Source organism: Sycon ciliatum, chromosome 5 (genome assembly GCF_964019385.1).
Source record: "Sycon ciliatum chromosome 5, ocSycCili1.1, whole genome shotgun sequence".
Taxonomy (NCBI): domain Eukaryota; kingdom Metazoa; phylum Porifera; class Calcarea; order Leucosolenida; family Sycettidae; genus Sycon; species Sycon ciliatum.
Window position 1 is genome coordinate 28438508 of NC_088647.1, and position 24951 is coordinate 28463458.

At 46.0% G+C, this 24951-nt stretch overlaps 3 protein-coding genes across 3 annotated transcripts; 2 read left to right on the forward strand and 1 right to left on the reverse strand.

Annotated features, from left to right (window-relative positions):
• The first annotated feature begins 741 nt into the window (after nucleotides 1–741).
• On the forward strand, nucleotides 742–3766 carry LOC135818246 (uncharacterized). Its single transcript, XM_065331605.1, has 3 exons — nucleotides 742–1104; nucleotides 1232–1398; nucleotides 2217–3766. Exons 1-3 carry the CDS (start codon nucleotides 925–927, stop codon nucleotides 3139–3141), a joined length of 1272 nt encoding a protein of 423 aa, XP_065187677.1. The 5' UTR covers nucleotides 742–924; the 3' UTR covers nucleotides 3142–3766.
• A 228-nt stretch (nucleotides 3767–3994) lies between these two features.
• On the reverse strand, nucleotides 3995–8458 carry LOC135818243 (uncharacterized). The gene is made up of 3 exons (XM_065331602.1): nucleotides 8168–8458; nucleotides 6750–6893; nucleotides 3995–6536 (listed from the first exon to the last, which is right to left on the reverse strand). Exons 1-3 carry the CDS (start codon nucleotides 8287–8289, stop codon nucleotides 4196–4198), a joined length of 2607 nt encoding a protein of 868 aa, XP_065187674.1. The 5' UTR covers nucleotides 8290–8458; the 3' UTR covers nucleotides 3995–4195.
• A 15358-nt stretch (nucleotides 8459–23816) lies between these two features.
• On the forward strand, nucleotides 23817–24332 carry LOC135816957 (uncharacterized). Its single transcript, XM_065330060.1, has one exon. It carries the CDS (start codon nucleotides 23817–23819, stop codon nucleotides 24330–24332), a length of 516 nt encoding a protein of 171 aa, XP_065186132.1.
• The last annotated feature ends 619 nt before the right edge of the window (nucleotides 24333–24951 follow it).

Consider the following 24951-nt stretch of genomic DNA (forward strand, 5'->3'; position numbering starts at 1 on the left):
CAAGGATGAAGAAACAGCATCGAGAGCCGGAGTAATGCGCATGCTCCGCGTGGTCCCGTGCCGGAGCGCGGGAGTTCGGAGTGCGTGTTCTGCACGGGCACGTGATGCGCTATGGCAAGTACGTGCAAAGTTTATGTTAGGAATGTGGTTGCTAACTTCACTTACCGTGCCATGCACGGAAACTTAATTGACCCTGTATAGTGAACAGTTTTCGTTTATAACGAACCAAAAATTATCTTGTCGGGTCGCATGTAAAGCAAGTGCACCTGAGTCATACTGTCATGGTCTACATGTGCACCTAAGCCCAAGCCAAGGATCCTGTTTCACACCTACAAGTCTGCTGGTAGCTGCCTGTCACTGCATGCAAGCGCATGTTTCTGGGAGTACAGAGTATGGCTGTGTATTGTGTCCCTGTCTACTCTTCTGTGACGGGTGTAGTGCAGTGTAGTGCATCTCAACGCCTACCAGTACTAGCTGTAGCAGTGCTACTGTCGTGGACATGTAAATCCAGTCGATTAACCGGGGCCGGCGCCCTCAGCGCGTACAGAACAGTTCACAGTCATGTTGTTCCGATGCGACCAGCGCGTTCCAGCGCATGTGTGGTCTGCTTGCCCACGGCTGCATGGCCAGCGCCCTGGGGCCGCTAGACGTGTGACCGGATTTCCATATCCACTACAGTATAGTACATCATGTACATGTGTAGTATCCCTGCCCGACCAATACGGAAGCAGCACGGAACAATAGGGCTTGAAAGTCCTACGTCACGGGATCACGTGCAACATGAACTGGATCCACTACCCACTCGAGCTCTTGTGACCAGCTTTGAAAATAGTGGAGGAGACATATATTTCTTTCGATTTCGACCAGAAGCCTAGGCTGCTGTCTTCCCCCTGGCCCCCAGTTCTGCGTTTTGTTTGTTTTAGAATGTCTTTAGTACCGTTATCTAGCATCGCCACTTTTTTCAGTGGAGAACCAAGGCTGATCCAGCGTGGAGAAAATGCACACTCTTCGAACCGCGTGGAATCATTTCTGTTTCACCATGAGCTTGGGCACATTACTGCCAAGATCCACGCAAGCATGAAGGACAAGAGATATGATGTGGAGGTGAGCAACCTAGCACTAAGCAACTGTTGTGCCGTTCCTAGCTGCTTACAGTCTCTTCTATCGACCTGGACACCCTCACATCGTCTTTGAATATTTCTACTATTTTTATATTCAAATTTTTGTGTAGATCGAACTTGGTTCTGAAGGTGGCGTTGTACGCGCTTCGTGCACTTGTCCCAAAGGCCAAGGACGGTGCCACCACATGGCTGCAGCCCTTGTCTACGCGAACAAGAATGTGAGCAGCACGGACAGGGAATGTTCTTGGACTGTACGGAAGGGAACTAGTGAAACAAAGTAAGGATTTTTAAGCAAATTATTGTTGATTATTAGTTTTGTGAAAGTAGAAAACTGGTGCCTCCGATGTGACTGCAACACGTACATGTATTGGTTTCATGAAATTCTTTGCCTCGATGTTTAGCTTACTGGCAATCCAGCATGTGCGACAACCAGTTGGCAGGTGTTACTGTTACTGATGTGGAGGATGCTTATCAATATTAGCAAGAGTAGATAAACAAGAGTGTGCAACTCCGGATCTCTCCTGCACAATCTGCAGATACCGCGGCCCGCGGGCAGAATTTTTTGTTGACGTCACCTTTTTTTACAGAGCATGCGGATTTTGCCGCAGGGCAGTGTAAGAGCAGGTGCTGGGCACCGACCTTGTAATGTAAAGCCTGGCCAAGTGCACGAGGCAAAACTTCCCAAAAGGCTCGCAGCGTGTCCGTCATAGAAAATATTACGTCAACAAAAAATTGCGTCGTGGGCCAACCCATCCTCGAGTTGCACACTCTTGTTTATATACTTATTGATATTAGTATATGCACGTCCGCGTTTACGTCAACAGTAAGTCCACGTATTCGCATATGCCAGAAGACAGGCAGACTCTTGATATTAGCAAGAGTATAACCCCCAAGAGCGTGCAACTCATGATACCCTTTCTATGGGGTACGCCGACGGCGAAAACTCACGTCACGTGATGCAGTGTCGCAGTTGTATGTTTCCAGCCCGTTTTTAGCGAGCAACGGAGTAATAAAAAGCACTCTGTGTGTGTGTGTGTGTGTGTGTGTGTGTGTGTGTGTGTGTGTGTGTGTGCACGCATTTTATCTGCTTTGTAGGACTGTGGATGACATTTTCCCGAAGTCGAAGCCGTTTTGTGCCATTTCACGCCCTGTGGATAATGAGGACAGGGCATGGTTTCACCATCAGCTTGGGACACTTGACAGGTGGAAGGGTTTTCGTTGGCTGCTAGATCCCGAGGTGAAAGAAGCGGACAATTTGCCGACGGAGACGGTTGAAGGTATTACCCTGAGTCAAGGATTCCTGGAAGCAGAACACAAAGTCACCTATGTGTGTACCAGGCTATCCGTATCTGCTGCCCAAATTGTAGCTGTGGAAAAAGCAACACGTGGCCAAAACTCGAATGCTACTTGGTCGCTTCTACGCAAGGGCAGAATAACGGCATCCAACTTCGGTCCTGTGCTGAAGACTATCTCATCTGGCCGCCAGCCATCTAAATCTTTATTTACTCGCCTTCTTGGTCAGTATGATTTGTCTGGGCAAAAGGCCATCCAGTGGGGTCTCATGCACGAAAGTACGGCTGTTGCATGCTATGAGGAGTGTGAATATGTGTCTGTGAGATCCAGCGGCTTATGGCTTGCACCATGTGGCCTCATTGGTGGTTCCCCAGATGGCGTAGTTAGCGAAACAAAGCTCATCGAGGTCAAGTGTCCGTACTCGGCAAGATCGACATCTCTTGCAGCTATGGCGAAGGAAAAGACCTTCTTCTTGTCAGTGTCTTCTTCCTCTCCTGCTAACTTTTCCCTTGATTTGTCAACTGAATCTGGATGGAATTATTTCCATCAAATCCAAGGTAACTTATGTCTGACAGGTCATGAAGTATGCGACCTTGTCGTGTGGACTCCGTTGGAGACGGTGATCATCCCAATTCGGGCTGACCCGACCTGGTCAGGAAATTTGGCTCGGATCGAGGAATTCTACAAAACCTTTTTCTTGCCTGTCTTTCTGGATGGTGGTGTGTAGTCAATCCTAGGATTGCAATGGCCTGTGTAACTCTTCCCTTCTATATCCAGCCATGTCTTTCTTTCCACCAAAACAGCGTACAGTAGAGTACAGTGAGAACATCTGTATGTTTGTTCTAAATTGAAGTTCTGCCACTGTGTGTGTAGGTGTGGCTGGGTGCATGTGTGTGTGTGTGTTTGTGTGTGATGCGTTGTGTATGGGTGTATAATTCTGTATGTGTGGGTGCATGTGCGTGTTCGTTTATGCATGAATATTGTAGGTGCATGATAAACAGCACCCCTCTTGCTTTAGTCACCTGTGCCATGGCTGCAATCATAACTCTACACCTTCCTCTTCCTTCAACACCACCTGAACATTCCACACAATTGCACCTACGAGCTGACAATTATATTATTACCGTAGCTATGCAAAAGACGTTACTTCAGTAACGTCTGACGCTAGCCAAGGTCATCACAGCTTTAACTTTGTGTTTGTTTGTTTGTGCCATCGGCATGCCTTGCGCTATCCCGTACCTGTGCCGTACCGTACCATCAAAGACAGCTCGTACCTGTGCCGTACCGTACCATCAAAGACAGCTGGCCACAATATTCAAATAGGGCTTTCAAATGCAAGATCATAACGTGAAGCAACTTGGAAGAATGAGTATGTATGCGATGTGTATCGGGGGAATGCATGCTATGCAAAAGACGTTACTTCAGTAACGTCTGACGCTAGCCAAGGTCATCACAGCTTTAACTTTGTGTTTGTTTGTTTGTGCCATCGGCATGCCTTGCGCTATCCCGTACCTGTGCCGTACCGTACCATCAAAGACAGCTCGTACCTGTGCCGTACCGTACCATCAAAGACAGCTGGCCACAATATTCAAATAGGGCTTTCAAATGCAAGATCATAACGTGAAGCAACTTGGAAGAATGAGTATGTATGCGATGTGTATCGGGGGAATGCATGCGATCGCCATAACACATGGCTGAAATGTTTATAGTTTCCAGAACTACATTTCTCGTCACAATCAGTGGGTCAAGATAATTTTGGCAAAACGCACCAAAAGGATAAACTACTGTTTTCGTGCCAATATACAGAGATGGCTATCTTTTATGTGCCCAACAAGCGTGGAAAGAAAATTCGCTGCAACTTTCATGTCAGCTGGGAGAATAGCGATTAGGGCACCACGCTCGCCATGGGCATGGCTGTCGAAGACTTGAGCATAACCAGATGGGAAAAATACCAGAAGAATGGTGTAGGGATTTTGAATTAAAGAGGCAGGAAGAACAGATTGGGAAAGAATAGCCTGATCCTTACACTTCTTTAACAACTTTGATAAACCTTCCTCATTTCGTGCACCAAAATCGGAACGAGGTGCCACCCGAAGTGGCTTGCCTGGTATGACATCAAGCGCATCATAAATGGCAAGGAGATTGTTCCCCAACTTGGCATCATCATACAGTCGATTGCCCTCTCTCATGCTGTTTACAAATCTCTTCGTGACTTCGGCAGATGACAATGGCTGTATGGGGTAGGGCACAGTCAGGTACTTCCAGGCCTGTAGACATGCAATGATGGTGCAGGCATTGCTCCATTGCCGCCCATCCATTCGAGACTGGCACATGTCATGTGGCAAATAATGCAATGTATCCAGGGAGACCCGTGAAACTGCGGCTGCAGCAGATGCTGAGGGTGCTGCTGCTGCGGCTGACGGTGCTGCGGCAGATGCTGAGGGTGCTGCTGCTGCGGCTGACGGTGCTGCGGCAGATGCTGCGGCTGACGGTGCTGCAGCAGATGCTGACCGTGCTGCTGCTGCGGCTGACGGTGCTGCTGTTGCGCCTGATGCTGACGGTACTGCTGCTGTGGCAGATGCTGACGGTGCTGCTGCTGTGGCTAACGGGTCTGCAGCTGACAGGACTGCGAATAACTGATTCACCATGTCGGGTGTGATGGCTGATGCTGACGGTGCTGCTGCTGCGGCAGATGCTGACAGTACTGCTGCTGCGGCAGATGCTGACGGTGCTGCGGCTGATGCTGACTGTACTGTGGCTGATGCTGACTGTACTTTGGCTGACGGTGCTGCGGCTGATGCTGACGGTGCTGGTGCTTTGGCTAACGGGTCTGCAGCTGACAGGACTGCGAATAACTGATTCACCATGTCGGGTGTGATGGGCAGTTTCTGTGATGGCGTAGCAGCAGGGGTTTGCAGTGGTGTGAGAGTAGAGATGTCGGTGTGCTCAGAAGTTTCTGATGCAGGATCAGCGCTGAGGTCACCAGCTTCAATCTCCTTCAGGAGAGGATTACAAAGATTAGTTAGCATTGCACAGACTTGGAAGATTTCGCTGGAGAAAGAACGGTATTGGTAGGGTATGTAGTCGAGAATGGCGAAGATCTTTATGCGTTGTATGGCTCGCTCCACATGGATCCGAGCTCTTGCGATGCGGGCAGTTACATTTGCTTGAGCAGCGGTAAACTGAGGAGTAGTGAGAAAAGGAGGAAGATTTAGAGAAACACCAGCCGGCATCAAGTCATGGATCAGGAATCCTTTATCGGCGAGTACCATGTCACCGGCTGTCAACTTTGACAGCACTCCACAGTGGCGAACGACTTCTTTGTCGCTGGTTGAACCTGGGTACAGAGGACTGACATAATTGACAACACCGTTCGGTGCGACACCCACAAGACCTTTGAATGTATTTTTATGTTTGTAGTGGGAATAGGTCCACGTCTGAGTGTCCATACGGCTTGGAATTGCAATTTCGACTTCAGTACAATCAAGTATTAAACGACAACTGGAGAACGTAGAGAAGCAGACGGGTAGAGAAGTCTTGTTTTTCGTGACGGACGGAAGTTGCGACGGGAGCATGCCTTGATAGAGTACAGTATGAAGGACAGAAAGCCATGTATGGAAGATATTAGATATAGTGGTGTGCGAAGTGCCGAAACGTAAGCCGAGGTCAGTCAGACTGAAGTTGCACCGCAACTTCATGAGGGTGATGAGGAGCTGGTCCTCCATTGGTACCAGCTCCACTCGCCAGCCCTGGTGATACTCTATCGGGAACCTCGTGCAAAGACGAAACAGGATACGAAAGTCGTCAGCAGACGGCAGGCCGGTGTAGTGCCGGACAAGTTCAGCTTTCCGGGAAATAAATTCGAAACAGAACTGGATTTCCACCTTCGCTTTTCGCTTTTCTAAGGCACTAACTTCAGCCTTCAGCTTATCATACTTCACTTCGAGAATTGACGTGTCGATGCGTTGGAAAAGTTCAAGCAGGCGTTGCATAGTAGTAGCTTCACGTTCAGCAGCTTCGCGTTCAGCAGCTTCACGTTCAGCTTCAAATGGGTCAGCTTCAGTTGGTTCGCTACCATCCTTGTCCGTATCATCAACAGCTAATGCCTTTACAGTCCGTTTCCTGCACAAAATAATGGAGAGACAGTGAGAAACAAAACAAAAATGAAAGATTGCCCGTCGATGGTTCACAGTGTTATGAAATACTGATCTGGTCCTCTACTAGAATTCACATAGCACACTTCATTTAGGGGGATGGCAAAACAAATTTAGAAATCGCTTCAGGAGAACATCAAGTTCAATATACAAATCTCTTACATTGACCTAGACTACATACCTTCTATGCATTGGTTCAGGGTCCTGAAAACCGAACGCCTTATCCTTATTTCGTGGAAATATAGTGGGGTCCTTCTTTTTATCTCCGTCTTTGAAATGACAGCTACATAGTCGAGAACTGGCATCTGGCTCCTTGTCTTGTCGCCTGCAAAGTGCAGAGCAAACAATATCCAGGAGAGTTTAGCTAGCTGCTCAATAACTTGAAACAATAGTAAATAGTCACAATAGATTGCATCATAAAAAGCCACCTACATGATTGTATAAGGATTTGCACAGTCTTGCTCATGTACTCATTTGGTTTAGCTTAGCCTAGACGGCTATCATTGATTAAAAACAAAATCGTTCTGCCAAAAATATAAGTTAGCACGGCAGGGCATGATTTATCCCATATCGCATGGCAGTTTGCGACGCAGATGCGCCTACTTCGCATGGCAGTTTGCGACGCAGATGCGCCTACTTGCGACTCAAGGTCAGGGTTGTGTAACGAAAATGTGCGATGCATGCCATGCATTGCGGTCGAAAGGTCGTGTGAAGTGTGTACCTGTACCCCACATGTTCTGAGCACTCGGTACGGTACTGACTCTGACAGTAGCACAAATACGTAGTCGACTGCGCAGATTGTGGAGTCCACAGACTAAATGTTACCAAGAGTACTCTTGATGTTACCAAGAGTATATAACCCCCCAAGAGTGTGCAACTCTGCACATGGAGTCTCCGACGGCGAAAACTCATATCACGTGTCTCTGATACGTTCGTACTACGTACAAACGAAGGATTGCGTGCGTGCAATCCGAATATCTGCCATGATTTGGCTGGGGATTTGCATACCCGCAGTGAGTTTCTGTCAGAGATTTTTTTTATTACTCCGCTGCTCGCTAAAAACGGGCTGGAAACGTACAACTGCGACACTGCACGTGATGTGAGTTTTCGCCGTCGACGTACCCCATAGAAAGGGTATCAGGAGTTGCACACTCTTGGGGAGTTATATACTCTTGAGGTTACATTGTACACTGCACTGATCTTTCATTTATGCCATGCACTGTAACACACGTGAGTTGCTATGCATCTGATTCTGGGTTTGAGTAAATCATGCCCTGCAGGATATGAAAGAGAAAAATCTGAGGAAGAATTTATCACGCCGTAGATATTTACGCACATCCGTCACCAACCAAATGTTTGAAGACCTATGGGACCAACTACATGTAGGCTTCCCTGCAACTATGGGAAAATAAAAAAAATAATTGAAAAAATTACTTCCACTCGATCGAACAAAATACAAACTGTGAAAAAGCGTTACGCCATCCATCCGCCAGCAAAGCAAAACGCATTAGCAGACTTGGTAAGCATTTACTCATAGCGTGAATAGCACATCACGATAAAACTATCCAGGTACTGTACAGGCTGCCTACATATCCTTACCGACACATCTTCCTCCATATCTCTCTGCGCTCTGGATCCCTCGCCGGGAATCGGAAGAAGCTGCACTTGCGATCCTCTGTCCTGTGGTTGCATTCTGCTGCAAAACACTGCACCATGGTCATACGAAGCCGCCCTGCCGGGTCAAGAGTATACTAGGTATCGAAAATTGCTCCCACAGTTCTTCAAGTGGCCTCTTCTCAAAATGTCGCTTCTTTCTGCTTCGAAAAGTATGGGAAACAGCATCAAATCAGCTTGACGCGAGTGGATCCAAAAAGCGAAGTGGATCCAGTTTTGTTGCCAAGCGACGATTGACGTCATCACTTTCAAGCCCGGAGCTTTGCCTGACGTATATTTAGTGTATCTCCGTATGTAAGCGTGCGGCGTCTGCTGCATATAAGCGGCTGCGCATTTCTGTTTTGAGGAAGAGAAGATTAGATTAGATTGGATAGCAATGAAAGCTAACTCGAAGAATAAGGATTCAGCCTCTAGGTGAGCACCGGAGAGAAAGTTATTTATTTTTCCGCTTCTTCTTTCACTAACGATTATATCTCAGGTGTGTACCTGAAAGTAGAATAAAAGTAATTATTGTTGATTACACCGCGCCTACCACTCGGCTACCCATTACATTGGTGGCAGCGGTGTGTTTTTGTAAAATAAAACAACGTGATTCGACCCCAGACCCCCATAGCTCAACCCGCTGCAGCTCCGTGCGACGAATCAAGATGAGAATCGTGTTTCATGCTTTCCTGGGCCTGGCCATGCTTATTAGCGTGCAGCACAGTCAGGGTGCTAACGTGGATCACCATTCTTTCCGCACGGCATCCATTGGAGACTCCGATGGCGATTCCAAGCAACCCGCTACCTACATGTATACTACCGGTGGTGATGGCGAAGCTGATGAGGACGACGACATGCAGGCTGCTGACCAAGACAAGGAGGGTATTCCCCAAGACCAGCAGCGTTTGATTTTTGCCGGCGCGTAGTTGGCAGACGGCCGAACCCTGAGTGACTACAACGTTCAGCAGGAGTCCACTATTCACTTGGTACTTCGTCTCCGTGGTGGAATGCAGAATTTCGTCAACACTCTTCCTGGCTAGACCATCACTCTTTACGTTGCGCCAAGCGATGCTATCGACAATATGAAGACCATGATACAAGACGAGGAGGGAGTGATCTGTCTGACGCCGAGCTAGCCGCTCTGAGTGACCGGCCCAACCAAGATAAAGATAAAACCTGGCTCGCCCTCCGCCAATACTGGCCATAGCTCCAGCCGCCGCCGTGGTTACTAACGCTGATTCCAGGTATGGCATTTTCTTTCCTGTCTTCCTTCAGTCTCCCTTTTCTCTTCAGTCTTCCTTTATGCGAGTGTGTGAATCCAGTTTAGTTTGGTAGGCGTCTGATCATGGTGAGCCACGGCTTACCCAGCTAACGTGGGACAATGTGTGTGACAACGCCCCTTATAGTTATAGTGTATTCAGTTCGGTTTTTGAACTGCGATGTTCCTGGCGGGTTGTGCCAGCGTTGTGCAGCAAGAGTGCTGTGGTTTTTCAGGTCCTATTTGGAGTACAGTTCTTTCCCCTTTTGACCCCGTGAGATCGTGTGAACCTGGTGTGCTTCTACTTTATGATTTGTTATCAGTTCATTTCTTCTGTCTACTCTAAACGTTATCATTTCCGATATATTATTTGCCATCTTCCGGTTGACGCTGTGTTCGTAACTCTTCACTAATTTTTTGAAAATCACGAGGGCGTGATTATCTGTAGGAAGGGAGGGTGTAGTATCCCTGCCCGACCAATACGGAAGCAGCACGGAACTAATACGGAGCTTTGCCTGACGTATATTTAGTGTATCTCCGTATGTAAGCGTGCGGCGTCTGCTGCATATAAGCGGCTGCGCATTTCTGTTTTGAGGAAGAGAAGATTAGATTAGATTGGATAGCAATGAAAGCTAACTCGAAGAATAAGGATTCAGCCTCTAGGTGAGCACCGGAGAGAAAGTTATTTATTTTTCCGCTTCTTCTTTCACTAACGATTATATCTCAGATGTGTACCTGAAAGTAGAATAAAAGTAATTCTTGTTGATTACACCGCGCCTACCACTCGGCTACCCATTACACATGTACACTTGCGGTATGGCATGCATGCACTCTGAAATGTATTTTTTAAATACGCCTTGCAGGCGAACCCACCACAAACGCCTGTTAGACTTCTCTAAGTAAATACATGTGTTTACAGACGACCCCTGAGTAATCAACAACATACAATTACACATACATGTACATTTTACACAAACTATGTTGTCATTGGATACCCACATTATAACCCATGCAGAAGTAAATACCTCTTTGTAATACTATTTTATTGAAATTGTTTTTCTTGCTGCAATGATGAGCACTTACTAACTAATGGCTCATGTTGCGAGCAAAACCTGTATTTGTTGTGCAGCACCACTGTTATTTCACACACACTCTCTCCTCTTCATACATTGGCCCACACACGTTAACACCCAAACACACACTTACACTAACATACAACCACACACGCTCAACCACCCACCCACAGAATACACACTCAAAAACGTGCACATACCTGCATGCATGCATTCCCTCTCAAGTGCACGTAGAACCACACATGCTGCCAACTTCTGACATTTCATGGCCAAAAGCGACGAAAGGCTTATAGAGCAGATACCAGGTAGAACACAGGATTGAGCCACATTGCAAGGAGATAGAAATGTGTTGCTCCTCCAGACATGTGTGGCAAGCAGGTTAGCTGAGTTTGGAGAAGAATCATCAACAGAACAATGAAGCAGACTATCGCCATTGCTGGTGGTGTCAGTCAGTGCGGAGAAGCCCAATTCATGACCGTCGTAAACCACTACATTCTGCCATCAGCCATCTCAGACCGACAGAAGATGGGGATAGCCCTAGCTTTGAAGTCATGAGCACCTGCATCCCATTTACTTGGACAACATCTCAAACAAGTATTGGGCAGCTGTCCAAACAGGAGTTGATTGGAAATCTGGGAGGTTTTGGCATTCTGGCAAGGTGACCTAGCCCCTCAGGGCAATGCTGGCCAAAACATGTTGAAATGCCTGGTTTCAAGGTCTGCTTTCAGCGGAGTCCAGCACTCAGTACTATACACTAGGATGTAGGCTATACAGGAAAAGTTTAGATATCATTTGGTGAACAGGAACAGGTTTTGTGGACAAAAACACATCACAGTTCACAAAAGGTATTACGTGCTTCAACATTGCGCCGGCGCAATTCTCATTTAGCGAGTAAACCGGTGTAGCAACAGAACCAAGGTAGAGAGGAATAGGGACAAATTCTTTGTTGCTTTCCCTTTCACAAAAACAATGTTGCCGATGTCAGATGGTGTGATGTTCCTATCAGCCACAAGGAATTTTTTATCTTATCGATATTGATATTTAAGGCCAGAAAAGCAGACACATCCGGCAACGTGCAGAGCCCCCCCCCCCACAAAAAACATACACCTGAACACACATGCACACACACACACACACACACACACACACACACACACACACACACACACACATACACACACACCATTGACCATTGACCATTTGACGCCCATCGCCAGAGGCGATGATAGCGATGCTACAGCAGAAGCCATAGCAATTTGTGCTGGGGGGGGGGGAGGACACACACACACACACACACACACACACACACACACATACACACACACACACGCACATGTGCGCACGCACACACACACCAGGGTCAGATCCAGGATTTTTCCAATGGCGGTTCAATTTTTTCCCACCCTACCCACAATGACGAAATGATGAGTCATTGATTACATACACATGTATAAGAGATTCACACGTTCGCGTTATCGGTACAGAACGACAGACCACATGTACTGTATATCGCATCCTGTACTTGAATATGCCAGCTATACAAATGAAACTTCAGTACCCCTATTTTCAACACTCTGCAGCTAAAACATTATTAAAGACACGCAGCACAAGGAAGAAATTTTCAATTTCTTTGCTGCAGAATATGTGATTGGTACTTTCACCAGCAGCTCGTCTGTAATGATTGTCCGTAATATTGTACTCCGAGCCGCCTGACGTTGACTCCACTGTACAGTAGGTTCCATAAGGCAGGCTTCCTGCATCTTGTTTTACCTTCGACACTAGCGGCTACACTTTTCTTTGGAGTGTCATCAAAATTCAATGGCAGCCGGTCTTGCACCTGCCTCTTTAGACGCTTGGACGAACTCTAAGACAGCTCAAAAAGCACGAGCCTTAGTGCCGTAAATTCCACCGATGACCGTAGCAGAAAATCGTTTCTGGAATTACGCACCCTTTTTTACTCTAGACGTGTTCACTTGCATGGTAATGTCTCTGGCACTTATACTGCTTATAGCATTAATTATACTTTTGTCTCCTCGAAAACTGGTCCAAAGCATTTGACGAAGTTATATTCCATTTCTAAATCATCTTGATTTCTCCTGTCCATCTCCATGCCCCCTCTGCAGATCACTGACAAGGACTTCTCCGAGTTCAGCACCATAGGAAGGAGTGGATCAGGAATTGGCGAGTTCAAGTTCCCAACTGGTGTTGTCCAAGTGAACCACAGCGCACTGGGCCAGTGCTTTGCTGTGACTGATGCACACAACCATCGGATTCAGGTAATAACCAGACAGTACACACTGTACATGTACAGTTGTATTGTGTAAAATCCCTCTCCTACCCACTAACAGTGTACTGTGGTATACATAAAGATAGAACTAGCCTATATCACTGTTCAGCATCAAGTTGTGGGACTGTTTTCAATCATGTAACAGCAGATCAATCATACACTCTTAACACAGTACAATCCCAGTTGATAATTTTAGTGGAAGTCGATTGTAACATAATTATGCATTGGCAAGCGCGCATGTGTGTGTGTGTGCTGGGAGGGGGGGGGGGGGAGGGTGAGTGTATGTTTGATGGGTGTGTCAGCTAGTTCTGTTGGTGGGTGCTCTGAAGCCAGATTGTGACTGCGTGTGTTGCCATCTACTATACATGTATTACAGTATTACGTTCACTGGGGGGGGGGGGGGGGGGGGGGGGAGGTGAGTGCTGTCGAACCCTTCTCTGCACCATGTCCTAAACCACTCACACATGTGTGGTGAGCCTCTAACTGGAATAATTTCCCGAAGTCCATCCAGAGTTAGTCGATTTCAGTAGAAGTTGTCTGCCGTTGGATGGATCAATAGCCAATCCATCATCTCAAGATGCCTTTGAATCCCTTGCCCTTCAAGCTTTGGAAATGAGCATGTAAAAGGACAAGCGCATTGGTATACAGGTTGAGGGCATTGGTGTGACGTGGGTGGGTGGAGCCGTTTGAGTGTGGGTGGGCGGGTCCATTTGGCTTGTGTTTGTGTCTGGGGCTTGAGGGTGTGTACACGATTGTGTGTGTGGGTGTGTGTGTGTTGTGTGTTGTGCGTGTGCATTGTGTGTATGTGCGAGCATGTGTGTGTGTGTGTGTGTGTGTGCGTGTGTGTGTGTTTGTGTGTGCGTGTGTGTGTGTGTGTGTGTGTGTGTGTGTAGTGTGTGCGTGTATGTGCAAGCATTTATGTTTGTTTATGTGTGTGTGTGCGTGCGTGCGCGAGCGTGTGTGTATGTATGTGCAAGCATTTGTGTGTGTGTGTAAATGTGTGTGTGTGTGTGTGTGTGTGTGTGTGCGTGTGCGTGCGTGAGAGCGTTTATGTATGAACATGCATGTGGGTTCCATTGGCATACCGGTACATCACTACATGTTTGTGTTTTAGAAAGTCTTCATAAAGCTCTGTCACAGCCCTACCACCAAATCTAGTTGTAAGTTGTCTGCAAATGAATTACATATCTCACAGATTTACACACACTTGAGAGTAATCAAAAGCGTTTCTGCTGTAACTCTGAGTTTCACGGTTTTAATCGATCATCAGACAACAACTCACAGGTGTATATTCTTCTATGTACACTGGTACTGTACAGATTGTGCCATGCAGTGGTGAGACAGGATATGCGTTTGGAACAGAAGGTAGTGGTCAAGGCCAATTTCAATATCCAAAAGGCATCACAGTGTACCACAACAGGTTGTTTATTGCTGACCAGAACAACCATCGCATCCAGGTAAGTTATCATGTTAATCTGGCAACAACGTCAACAATGATGCGGAATACAACAACAACCGCAATGACACCGACAGCAACAACGATGATGATGATGACAGAGACGACGGCGACAAAAACAACAACAACAACAACAACAACAACAACAACAACAACAACAACAACAACAACAACAACAACAACAACGACAATGATGACAACGACGACGACGAACACAACAACAACAACAAACACAACAACAACAACAACAACAACAACAACAACAACAACAACAACAACAACAACTACTACTAATAAAACTAGTACAGCAGCAGCAGCAGCAATGGAAGCAGTAGCAAATTCAGCTCCATATCATTGTGACAGGTCTTTGTAGGTGGCTGTTCCAAACTTTGTTGCTTACACTTCATTCTGATTGACTTGACACTTGACTGACTCATGACTGCCGTCTAGAGCCAATGAGCAGCAAGTGGAATGTTTGACACAGAAAATCTGCAAAAAAGCGCCACCCTCTGCTATATGCAGTGTTCCGGGGAATTCCCCCTGTATCAGCTGAGCTTCAGAACGTTACTGCTGCAAAATGTGTTGCTCTCTGGCAAGAGCCGAGATCCAAAATTTGGAGTAGCCACCTTCTTCAATTATATCCACTGAAATTGCAACATCTTCATGTAGATCTGGAATTATATTGTTTCTTTTTTGCATGTCTAGTGTGCATGAGACTTTACTGGTATTGACAACCCATCTATCGGAATATACACTGGACAGGGTCGGGCAGGAAAATATTCATCCAATCAGAAATGAATGTGTACGTTATGCAAGTGCTTGTTGGCCATGTTCGCCTGTTACTTGTCCTTTTCAGTGTAAGAGTGTATAGGCTGATGTGAAGTTAGACTTTTTAACGTCACGTCTATTCATCATGTCACAAGCCAACCAGTGTCTGTGCAACAAAAAATAGGTATAATTATACTGTTCATTGGTGCCAGGTCCATGTTTTACCTCAGGTTTTGAGTTTTTACAGTTGCACACCAGTAACCTTATCATCACTACAGTCATAATGGTAGTAGCTATGCACTGTGTGTTGGAGTATTATTCTTACACTCCTGTTATATCTATACTCTTACTGTCACCACAGTGGTGTGTGTGAATGTTCAATTTTTTATTCCTGCAATAGGTGATGACCGTCGATGGAGAGTATATCACTTCGTTCGGGTCAAAGGGCAGTGCTTTTGGTCAGCTGCGGGCCCCGCAACATGTCACTACAGATACCTACGGCAATGTGCTAGTCGTAGATTATGGCAATGGACGTGTTATGGTAAGGGAGAGCTTGTTGTCGTGTTCTTCTTTCTAAATACCTACAGGCAGAGAGTAGTACCCAGTACATATACAACAGTGGAGCATGGTCAGTTTGTTGCTAGTCTGTGATTCATGGTCAGTGCAATCATCAGACAACACTGATATGAACACAGAAAGTGATGTACACTGCATGCACAGAGTACAAGTAAAGCAAGAGTACTTTAGCTCTTACAGTTCAAAAAACAAGGGTACATTTTACTCTTCTACTCTCATTCTACAGCAATAAAAAAAATTGATCCAAGTCATTTCGCGACATGTATAAGCCGCACTTTAGACAGCAGTAATACAACCAAAGAGAAGCATACCCCAGTGCGGCTTATTTTCCAGTGTGGCTTAACCATGCTAACCCATACCTTCCATGATACCATCATCCATTAATGAATTGCGCAGCATTCATGCACCCGCCATGCATCATTCATGTATCACCCGTACATCATTCATGCATCCTCCATACATCATTCATGCGTCCTCCATACAGCATCCATCCATCATTCATACATCATCCATACATCACCATGCATCAACCATCTATAATACGTGTTATTCCTGTACACTGACCAGTGTTGTCCATGTTCTCTGCAGGTATATGCCACAGAAACTTACACACCACTGGCTGAGTTTGGAAACGGAGAGCTGGACGAGCCGATGGGTGTCTGCGTGACAAGTGAGGGTTTAGTAGCTGTTTCCTCTGGCGGTAATGACAAGATTTTCGTGTTTTGAAGGTTTCTTGTTGACATCTGTCATCAGTCACCTGCTCACACTTTTGTATGCATCATAACGTAAATGAACAAAGCGTGACACAAACTGATCTTGTATCCCATCCTACTCCTCTACCCCCCCCCCTCCCCAACACACACGCACACACACACACACACACACAACACACACACACACACACACACACACACACACACACACAACCCCTTAGTTGTACATCCTAAAATAATTGTCAGTTGTCTTTTCTACACTTCTCTTTGAGAATTTGGTTTTCCTCCGCTCATCCGCCACCTTACTTGGTGATGTGTTCTATCTTACAGCACTCTCACATGAACTGAACATCTCACGTATTTTATACCACAGTACTTCGATTTTTTAATGGATTAGGTAGATGGTATAACAGCATTCCACACCAGTTATTCTTAGGTAGCTTCTGGTTCCCGGTGTTTATTCGCCCGGTTATCTCAGAAAAGAAAGTTTGCAATTGCTAGAATACTATTTGTGCCCAGTGGTGGATATATTTTTGCTTTGGTTCTTTCTTCTTCATTTTAATCCTTGTCTCTCCATCTGAGTTCATTATACATTGTATGTAGGCTGTAATAGTTCTGAATTTTTTTAATTTTACTTATTGGATTGTTTTCTCGCAGATTAATCATATGATTAGGATATCTATGCACCAGTTAGTTTGAATTGTTCACATCGACATCACGTTTTCCTTGTACTGATTCTGTCGACTCACGTGGTTGGTGCACATGGTACATGGTGCTTGTGTGTGTGTGTATGTCTGTGCGTGCGCGCATGTGCGTGTGCGTGTGCACGCAGGCGTGCGTGCACGTGCATGCACGCCCGCGTGCGTGTATGTGTGTGTGCATGTGTGTGTGTGTGTGTGTGTGTGTGTGTGTGCGTGTGTGTGTGTGTGTGTTTGTGTGTGGCTACAAAAACCCGCTTCAAACCTGTGTGGTGTGGACTACTGAGGCTGAATAGTTGAGGTCAATTCTTCAGCCTTGCAAGCTGTTGAATGGTGCAATTCCCGCACAAGTTGCCATGGTTTCTGCCGTGGCACCGCTACCATCGCCTCCCGCGACGGGCGTTGAAAAGTCAAAGTAGTTTGTGTGTGTGTGTGTTGATTCTGTTGAAAATAACCTCAAGGTAGCAGTGTTTGTAATGTCTTCTTCCATTAATGCAGTATCCTGTGTATAGCGGTGACCTCATAACGTGAACAGCATCCATACTGTATAGATAGTACTGTTTTGACCATAGCTAAGTCAACTCCTGATATAACCAACACCATTGTACAGGAGAATTAGTTCTCTATAGGCCAGGTTCTTTATAACCGAAATGGATTCGCACCATAGAAGCAACACGACATGTAGCTCATGACAGTATGATTGGTTTAATATGTGAGACATTGCACTACCGGACGGGCAATGTACAGTTGTGGCAAGTGAAATCGGACACTTGCCATAGTGGACAGCGCCTCAAATGGACATCAATGATGTAATGCACTGCACCTAATTTGTACTATAGAGCCGTATGCATCACAAACAGGTCGAAAGGTCACAGCTTAGATACACGCAGTTCACAAACATGGTGCACATAAGGAGTATTGGTATCCATTTCACATTCATTTTTGCCAGCACCTTTTGAACCTTGACTGTGATGAGTACGAATTCTGCCATCAGACAGATAAAGTTTTATGCAGCACATGTACTGTACGTATGCAGGGCTGCAGAGGCTGCAGGATGCACGGTGCAGTCCCTTATGCCAAGTGTTGGATTTCACTTGCCACAACTGTAGTTAGCATGCCGCCCCACAAGATGAAGAGATATGGTGGTTCCTTATCAACGAAAATTATTTGATCTACTGTAAGGGATGTTTTGTTTGTATGGGTCTAAACAGGGACATGGACTCTGATTCGCTATGAGTATGATCACGAAATTCGCTACGTGCGGGTGTGCTACAAGTGGAGTCGATTGCATTCTGATATTCCGTGTGGTGTACACCTTGTGTGTATTGGAGATGGATTCTCAAAGCTGCGCCTTTCATGTGGATTGGGCGGGACAGGGTTATGTATTGCTCATTTCACCCAGAGCCCAATTGGCAGGGCCCCGGTCATGCGCCATATGAATCATATTATGAACGAGAGACAGTGGTAAATAATACCCCAGTTACAACTCTCTGATATGCCCTGTACAATCATATACATGCATGATCTTATCATCTTAGGGGTTAACTACACATTCTCACAGCTCTCTTCCAGATGAGTCAAAGAAAATGAGATTCTTACATCAGAATTTCTACGTTCCCTCGTCCTGGCTTGGTTGAGCACTCCTTCTCATTAGCGTCAATGTTATAAGTATGCCCTCGTGCAAAACTCGCTGTGTTTATCGTAGTTAGAGCAATCCGACATTGATTCTTTGCCCCTCTCTCTCTCCCCCCGCCCCTCCCCCCCCCCCCCCACACACACACACCACCTCTGAGCTCTGCTGAGGAGACCTAACATTAGGCTAACAATGTCTAAACAGCTAACTGTCTGGTGATTAGTATTATTTGACAAGTTCCTGTACAATATGTACATGGTATTCAGTCATGTACAGTCATGTACATGTACTGGAGTATCCTGATGACAGGGTACCACCTGCTGCAGGCACATTGAAACCCGTGTTCCTGATTGCAACCGGAGACAGGTTGGTATAGGATCCCGGTCCTCCGACTACTATGTGAACCGCGTGGAGTCATGCCCCGGTTAACCCCCGATTCGTCCTCTGTTGTGCCCAGGGAGTTGTAAAGACCCTACACAATTACCTGTCCTGCTCGTGATATGCTGTCATCATCATACATGTACCTGGTAAACTATCAAGTCAGGTGTATCGTCAGGCTCTCGTGCTCTATGGGACGGCATCTTGCTCGCGAAGGCCTTCCTACTTCTCAACAAATACGTTCTATCTTCCTTAGAACTCGGATGTTGAGCCAATATTATATGTAAAGAGAAAAGACCAATAAGTTACGTGTTATGACTAACACTACAGTCCACCAAGGTAACGACATCTTATAGAGTTAGATAGTGCTACAACAAGGCACAAAACTGAAAAAGGGTATTGAAACATTCAACAACCTGACGCCTAGCTCCAACACATGTACGAAGCGCAAACCAATAACCTTCCAACTTTGAAGGCTCCGGTGTGGAAAGTTCCAATGAGGGGAAGGGATGCGCCGCGAAGTTGTGCGCATGTGTATGTCCCTCGGCAACTAAGAATGTTGAACGCTCCAGGATGATGATGACGAGACTAGTAAGCCCATTTACTATAACTCGACGACGCAAGGCAACAGATCACCCAACCTGGGGGGCTCAAATGTACGTTAAGTACACAAAGGGGAAGCAAAGCGAAGACGAACTGTCCCAAACCCAAAGTCAGTATCCTAGGATGAAAGAGAGAGAAAGAGAGAGACAGAGACAGAGAGAGAGAGAGACAGAGAGAGAGAGACTCAGAGACAGGGAGAGACAAAGAGAGAGAGAGAGACAACGAGAGAGAGAGAGAGACAGACAGACAGACAGACAGACAGACAGACAGACAGACAGACAGACAGACAGACAGACAGACAGACAGACAGACAGACAGACGGACAGAGACAGAGGCAGAGACAGAGACAGAGACAGAGAGATACAGAGAGAGATAGAGATAGATAGATAGGTAGATAGATAGAGAGAGAAAGATAGAGAGAGAGAGAAAGAGAGAGAAAGTTAGAGAGAGAGAGAGAAAGAGAGAGAGAGATAGAGTGAGAGAGATAAAGAGAAATAGATAGATAGAGAGAGATAGAGAGAGAGAGAGAGAGAGAGAGAGAGAGAGAGAGAGAGAGAGAGAGAGAGAGAGAGAGAGAGAGAGAGCCGAAGGCCAACCATTACCACCAACTGCTGAACTCCTGCAGGTCGAATCCGCGAAAGACTTGGCAAGTGATTAACGGCCTTGACGGACGGAAGAAGAAGGACACGCCGTTGTTGCCACATATTGGCAGCCAGAGTCAGCAATTCGGAGATGTCGTGACAGATCCCACTCGGCCAGCTCGCCTTGTGCCACACGCTGGTCCATACCAAGAAAGGTCACTCATTCGATTCGAGCCCGCCACCTGTGAGGAGGTATCTCCTTCAGGCTATTGACGACCGAAAATCAACCGGCAGTGACGAAGTTTCGTGCTGCATCCTGAACCACTTCGACCATGCTCTAGCTCCTTTTCTGACCATTCTCATCAATGCCTAAATGGCTGAGGGGCGAGTACCCAGCTCTCTTCAGCTAGCAAATGTGCCTCCACTTTTCGAATCCGGTGACCCATCTGTCTCAAAGAACTACAAGCCGATTTCGCTGCCCCTAGTAGTGTCAAAGATCATGGAGAAGATCGTCATCAAGGGGCTCTGCTAGTTTATCCACACGGAACATCTACTTCCCGACAACCAGTTCGCATTCCCTCCTCACCACTCTGCGGAGGACGCCATCACCGTCGCGGTTGACATCCTTCTCACGGCCATAGACAACAGCCAGCAGTGTGGCCTCGTCTTAGTGGACATTGTCTATTGTCTCCTCGCTCTGGGCTTTCTCCACTCCACTTTTGAAGTTATCTTCTCTTTTCTCCTTTTCCATTATCGTATAACATTAGGCATGATCGTCCGTTTGATCTACGATGCAAAACAGAATAAATGCACTGAATCTCTTAGGTTCTCGGCAAGGCAATCTGGCCACATGCAAGTATGGTGTGTTGGGTCCCCAAGCAAGATATCAACACCAAATCAAGAAAATTGCACTCTTCCTTTTCAATACAGCAACAAGGACGACAAATTGCACTGTAAGCATTTGCTTAATGCCGACATCTATAAGTAAAATGGTGAACGATGATCGCAAGGCACACAACGAAAGGGAAAGAGAGGATTTGTTCAGCACTGTTTTCTTGTTACATTCGTCAGTGAATCTATGTAGCAATGGAATGGGGGCTACTTGAAACAAATCTTATATATATGGACAAATAAAAGATAAACAAGGGGAAAAAGAGCGAAACAAAATGGTGATAATACTTGTACTACATGTATCAAGAAAACAGTCCTGAACAAATCCTCTCTTTCCCCTTCGTCGTGTGCCTTGCGATCATCGTTTCACATTTTACTCATAAGTGCCGACGTTTAGCAAATGCTTACAGTTGGTATTCACATCCTCGGAATTGACCTATCAAAGGCATTTGACACTATCAGACATGACTGTAGCGTTGGCAAGCTGGGGACTTCAAAGCGTATAGTGTTTAGAGTAGAACATATCCCCGTACATTAGCGTACGGAGTCTGCCTTTGTATCAAAGCTGCTGCGCACGATTCTTTTTTAGCCAGTTAGTTAATTTAGTTGCCAATCAGTTAATTTCGTTTCCAGTACATTTCAATTGCCAATTACAGTGTGTTCACTGAGACCCTTGTGCGTTCTTGCCTCCGAGAGACTGCGGCCCGCTACAAATTGGTGGCAGCGGTGGGATTCAAACCCACGCCTCCGGAGAGACTGGAGTCTGATCATGGTGAGCCACGGTTTACCCAGCTAACGTGGGACAATGTGTGTGACAATGCCCCTTATAGTTATAGTGTATTCAGTTCGGTTTTTGAACTGCGATGTTCCTGGCGGGTTGTGCCAGCGTTGTGCAGCAAGAGTGCTGTGGTTTTTCAGGTCCTATTTGGAGGACAGTTCTTTCCCCTTTTGACCCCGTGAGATCGTGTGAACCTGGTGTGTTTCTACTTTATGATTTGTTTATCAGTTCATTCTTCTGTCTATTCCAAACGTTATCATTTCCGATATTATTTGCCATACTCCGGTTGACGCTCTCCCAGTAATTCGCGATCTACTTTAATGTTCACGACTCCATACCTGTATTATATTATTTAAGTCATCCATTATGCCTATCTCTTATCGTCGAGTTTATTCCGACGCGACCATGCATGCCGCCAGTTTTTTTTCTTTCTAAATAGCAGCCAGTTGTTGATGTCCAGCTATCACCTACATGTAGTACATGTATTCGAATCACGAGGACGTGATTGTATTTGAGAGGGGAGGTGTAGCGTTAGCACGCTGGTGACTTGGTCATCCCTGAAGTGGCGTCGTCAGATTCTGTCCTTGCTATATTTTCATCATGTCTTTTACCAGTTTCCGTCTTTGCTAATTCGTTTCAAATTCAATGTATCCCTTAGTTGTTGTCACCCGTCCTCTATAGTTTTACCTCGTTCTGGCGCCCATTTCCTTAAATCCCCTCTCTTCAGTTTATCTGTGGAATGGAACAAACTTCCAGAACACATCCGCTGCGTTCAGTCCTCTGTCAATTTTCGCATTGCTCTAAAGGCTCATTACTCACAGCATAGATATTCTCTGACTGGAATTCCGAACTTTTCCGTTTTGAGAATTTTTTTTCCTTGAAATTAATCCTTGCTGGGGTTTTTTCATCTAAATGTCCCGCTATTATCTGCAGAGGTGATTTCTTCCCTCGTCGATTTCTTTCCTGCTTTTATACCTCGATATTTAGGTACTTGTTTCCCTTCTTCCCATGCTTCATCTTCCACTCTCCTCTCCCCCATTTCCCCATTTTTCTTGCGATATTTATGTGGGAGACTTCCGTGATAAGCATCCATTTGCTTTTGGAGAATCCTTTTAAATAAATACAATACGTATCTATTATTGCACGATTAAAGAGGTCAATATATGAAATATAGAACGAGTAAAAGACCGAGGTCCCCCGAGGTCTTTTACGAGGTCTATATTTCATATATTGACCGATTATGAGGGCAATAATAGATTTATCACGACATAGCATACCTAAAACTGTTTTTGCTTTGCAATAGGAAGAAAGGAATACTATTGTAATAGTATAATAGTATGTACATATGCCGTTTACATTGGACATTACTTCTGTGTAAACCGAAGTTTTCAGTTGTCTCTTGTAGTATGTTCCCCAAGTTCTTTGATTGAGAATCTGACAGTTTGGGTTCAAATCCCAGCATTTGGCTTCAGATTTTTCTTCTTTCAGTTCTGATTTTTTTCTAAGTTGAGGAAAAAGTTCTAAGTCCTCGGGCTAAGTGGTCAATAATAAGTGGTCAATATAAGCGGTCAATATATGCTGATATTTGACCGCTTAGAGATCACAAGTTTCTGTGGGGGTCAATAATAAGAGAGTGATAAAATACAATACAATACTTCAAAGCGTATAGTGTTTAGAGTATAACATATCCCCGTACTGTATCCCCGTACATTAGCGTACGGAGTCTGCCTTTGTATCAAAGCTGCTGCGCACGATTCTTTTATAGCCAGTTAGTTAATTTAGTTGCCAATCAGTTAATTTCGTTTCCAGTCCATTTCAAGTGCCAATTACAGTGTGTTCACTGAGACCCTTGTGCGTTCTTGCCTCCGAGAGACTGCGGCCCGCTACAGTGACCAACTGATGAGTGTACTAAAGGAAGTCGTGAACGAGGATGAACTGCGTCTGATACAATACCTACTCTCGGAAACAAAGCTCCATGTCCGCCTTCGGAAAACGGCATCACCAACATTTCCGACAACTATTGACACACCGCATGGTGACTCCTTGTCACCGGTCCTGTTCACGGTATATCTGGAAGCAGCGTTGCGGCAACTGAGAAAGGAAGCAGCCCCCAGACCCCATGCTGATCTTCACCTGCCGTTTGAGCTAATCTATGCTGACGACGCAGATTTTGTGAGCACCAGTCGGCGGTGGCTCTCCCAGCTAGAAGCTATGGCGAGCTCTACCCTGGTGCAATGGTCGCTCAACATGAATCATGACAAAACGGAGTACACAGAAATCACTAGACTCAATGATCGCAACAAAGAAGAATGGAGATCAACACGAAAACTTGGAAGTCTGATTGGTGATGATGAGGATGTGCTGAGGAGGAAACAACTGGCGACAGCTGCCTTTCGGGGCATGTGGAACCTCTGAAAACGAGGCCAGCAGGTAAGCGAAAAGCTTCGCCTACGGCTATACCAAGCCTTCACCATCCCTGTACTGCTGTACAACTCTGGTACGTTGGCGGTTACCAAGTCAGCTCAGGAGCGACTGGACTCCTTCCATCGGCGTCAACTGAGGTCGCTTATAGGCATCAGGTGGCCTCAGACGATATCGAACAACGCACTATACGTCCGATGTGAAAGCCACCCGATCAGTCACACCATCAAGATATTGCGATGGAGGCTATTCGGACATGTCCTCCGTCTGTGCGACAGCACACCAGCCTTTCAGGCAATGGTCAGCCACTACACCAACAAGGATCTCAAGGGCTGGAGAGGACGGCCGAGGACCAGCCTGCCGGGTACACTATCTGCTGACTTGGAGGCAGCAGATGCCGGAAAGCTGAGTAGTCTGGAGGACTTGCACAGAATCAGGAAGATTGCAGTGGATAGGTACGAGTGGCGAGCTCTGTGTCAACGGGTGACAGAAAAGGATCTGTAAGCAGGGACGGATGACACTGCAATATCTGTCTTCTTCTCAACGTACAAGTACGTCATGTGACCTTGTTTGTTTGGATGGTGCCTTTGTTGCTGATCTACCACACGATCAC

Bases quoted from the DNA above. Each gene is read 5' to 3' on its own strand.
- LOC135818246 (XM_065331605.1), top strand. From the start codon at position 925: ATGTCTTTAGTACCGTTATCTAGCATCGCCACTTTTTTCAGTGGAGAA. The intron at 1,105-1,231 runs GTGAGCAACCTA...ATTTTTGTGTAG, and splicing joins ACAAGAGATATGATGTGGAG to ATCGAACTTGGTTCTGAAGG. The intron at 1,399-2,216 runs GTAAGGATTTTT...TCTGCTTTGTAG, and splicing joins AAGGGAACTAGTGAAACAAA to GACTGTGGATGACATTTTCC.
- LOC135816957 (XM_065330060.1), top strand. From the start codon at position 23,817: ATGAGTGTACTAAAGGAAGTCGTGAACGAGGATGAACTGCGTCTGATA.
- LOC135818243 (XM_065331602.1), bottom strand. From the start codon at position 8,289: ATGACCATGGTGCAGTGTTTTGCAGCAGAATGCAACCACAGGACAGAG. The intron at 6,894-8,167 runs GTAAGGATATGT...TGCACTTTGCAG, and splicing joins ATATGGAGGAAGATGTGTCG to GCGACAAGACAAGGAGCCAG. The intron at 6,537-6,749 runs GTATGTAGTCTA...TATTTTGTGCAG, and splicing joins CCTGAACCAATGCATAGAAG to GAAACGGACTGTAAAGGCAT.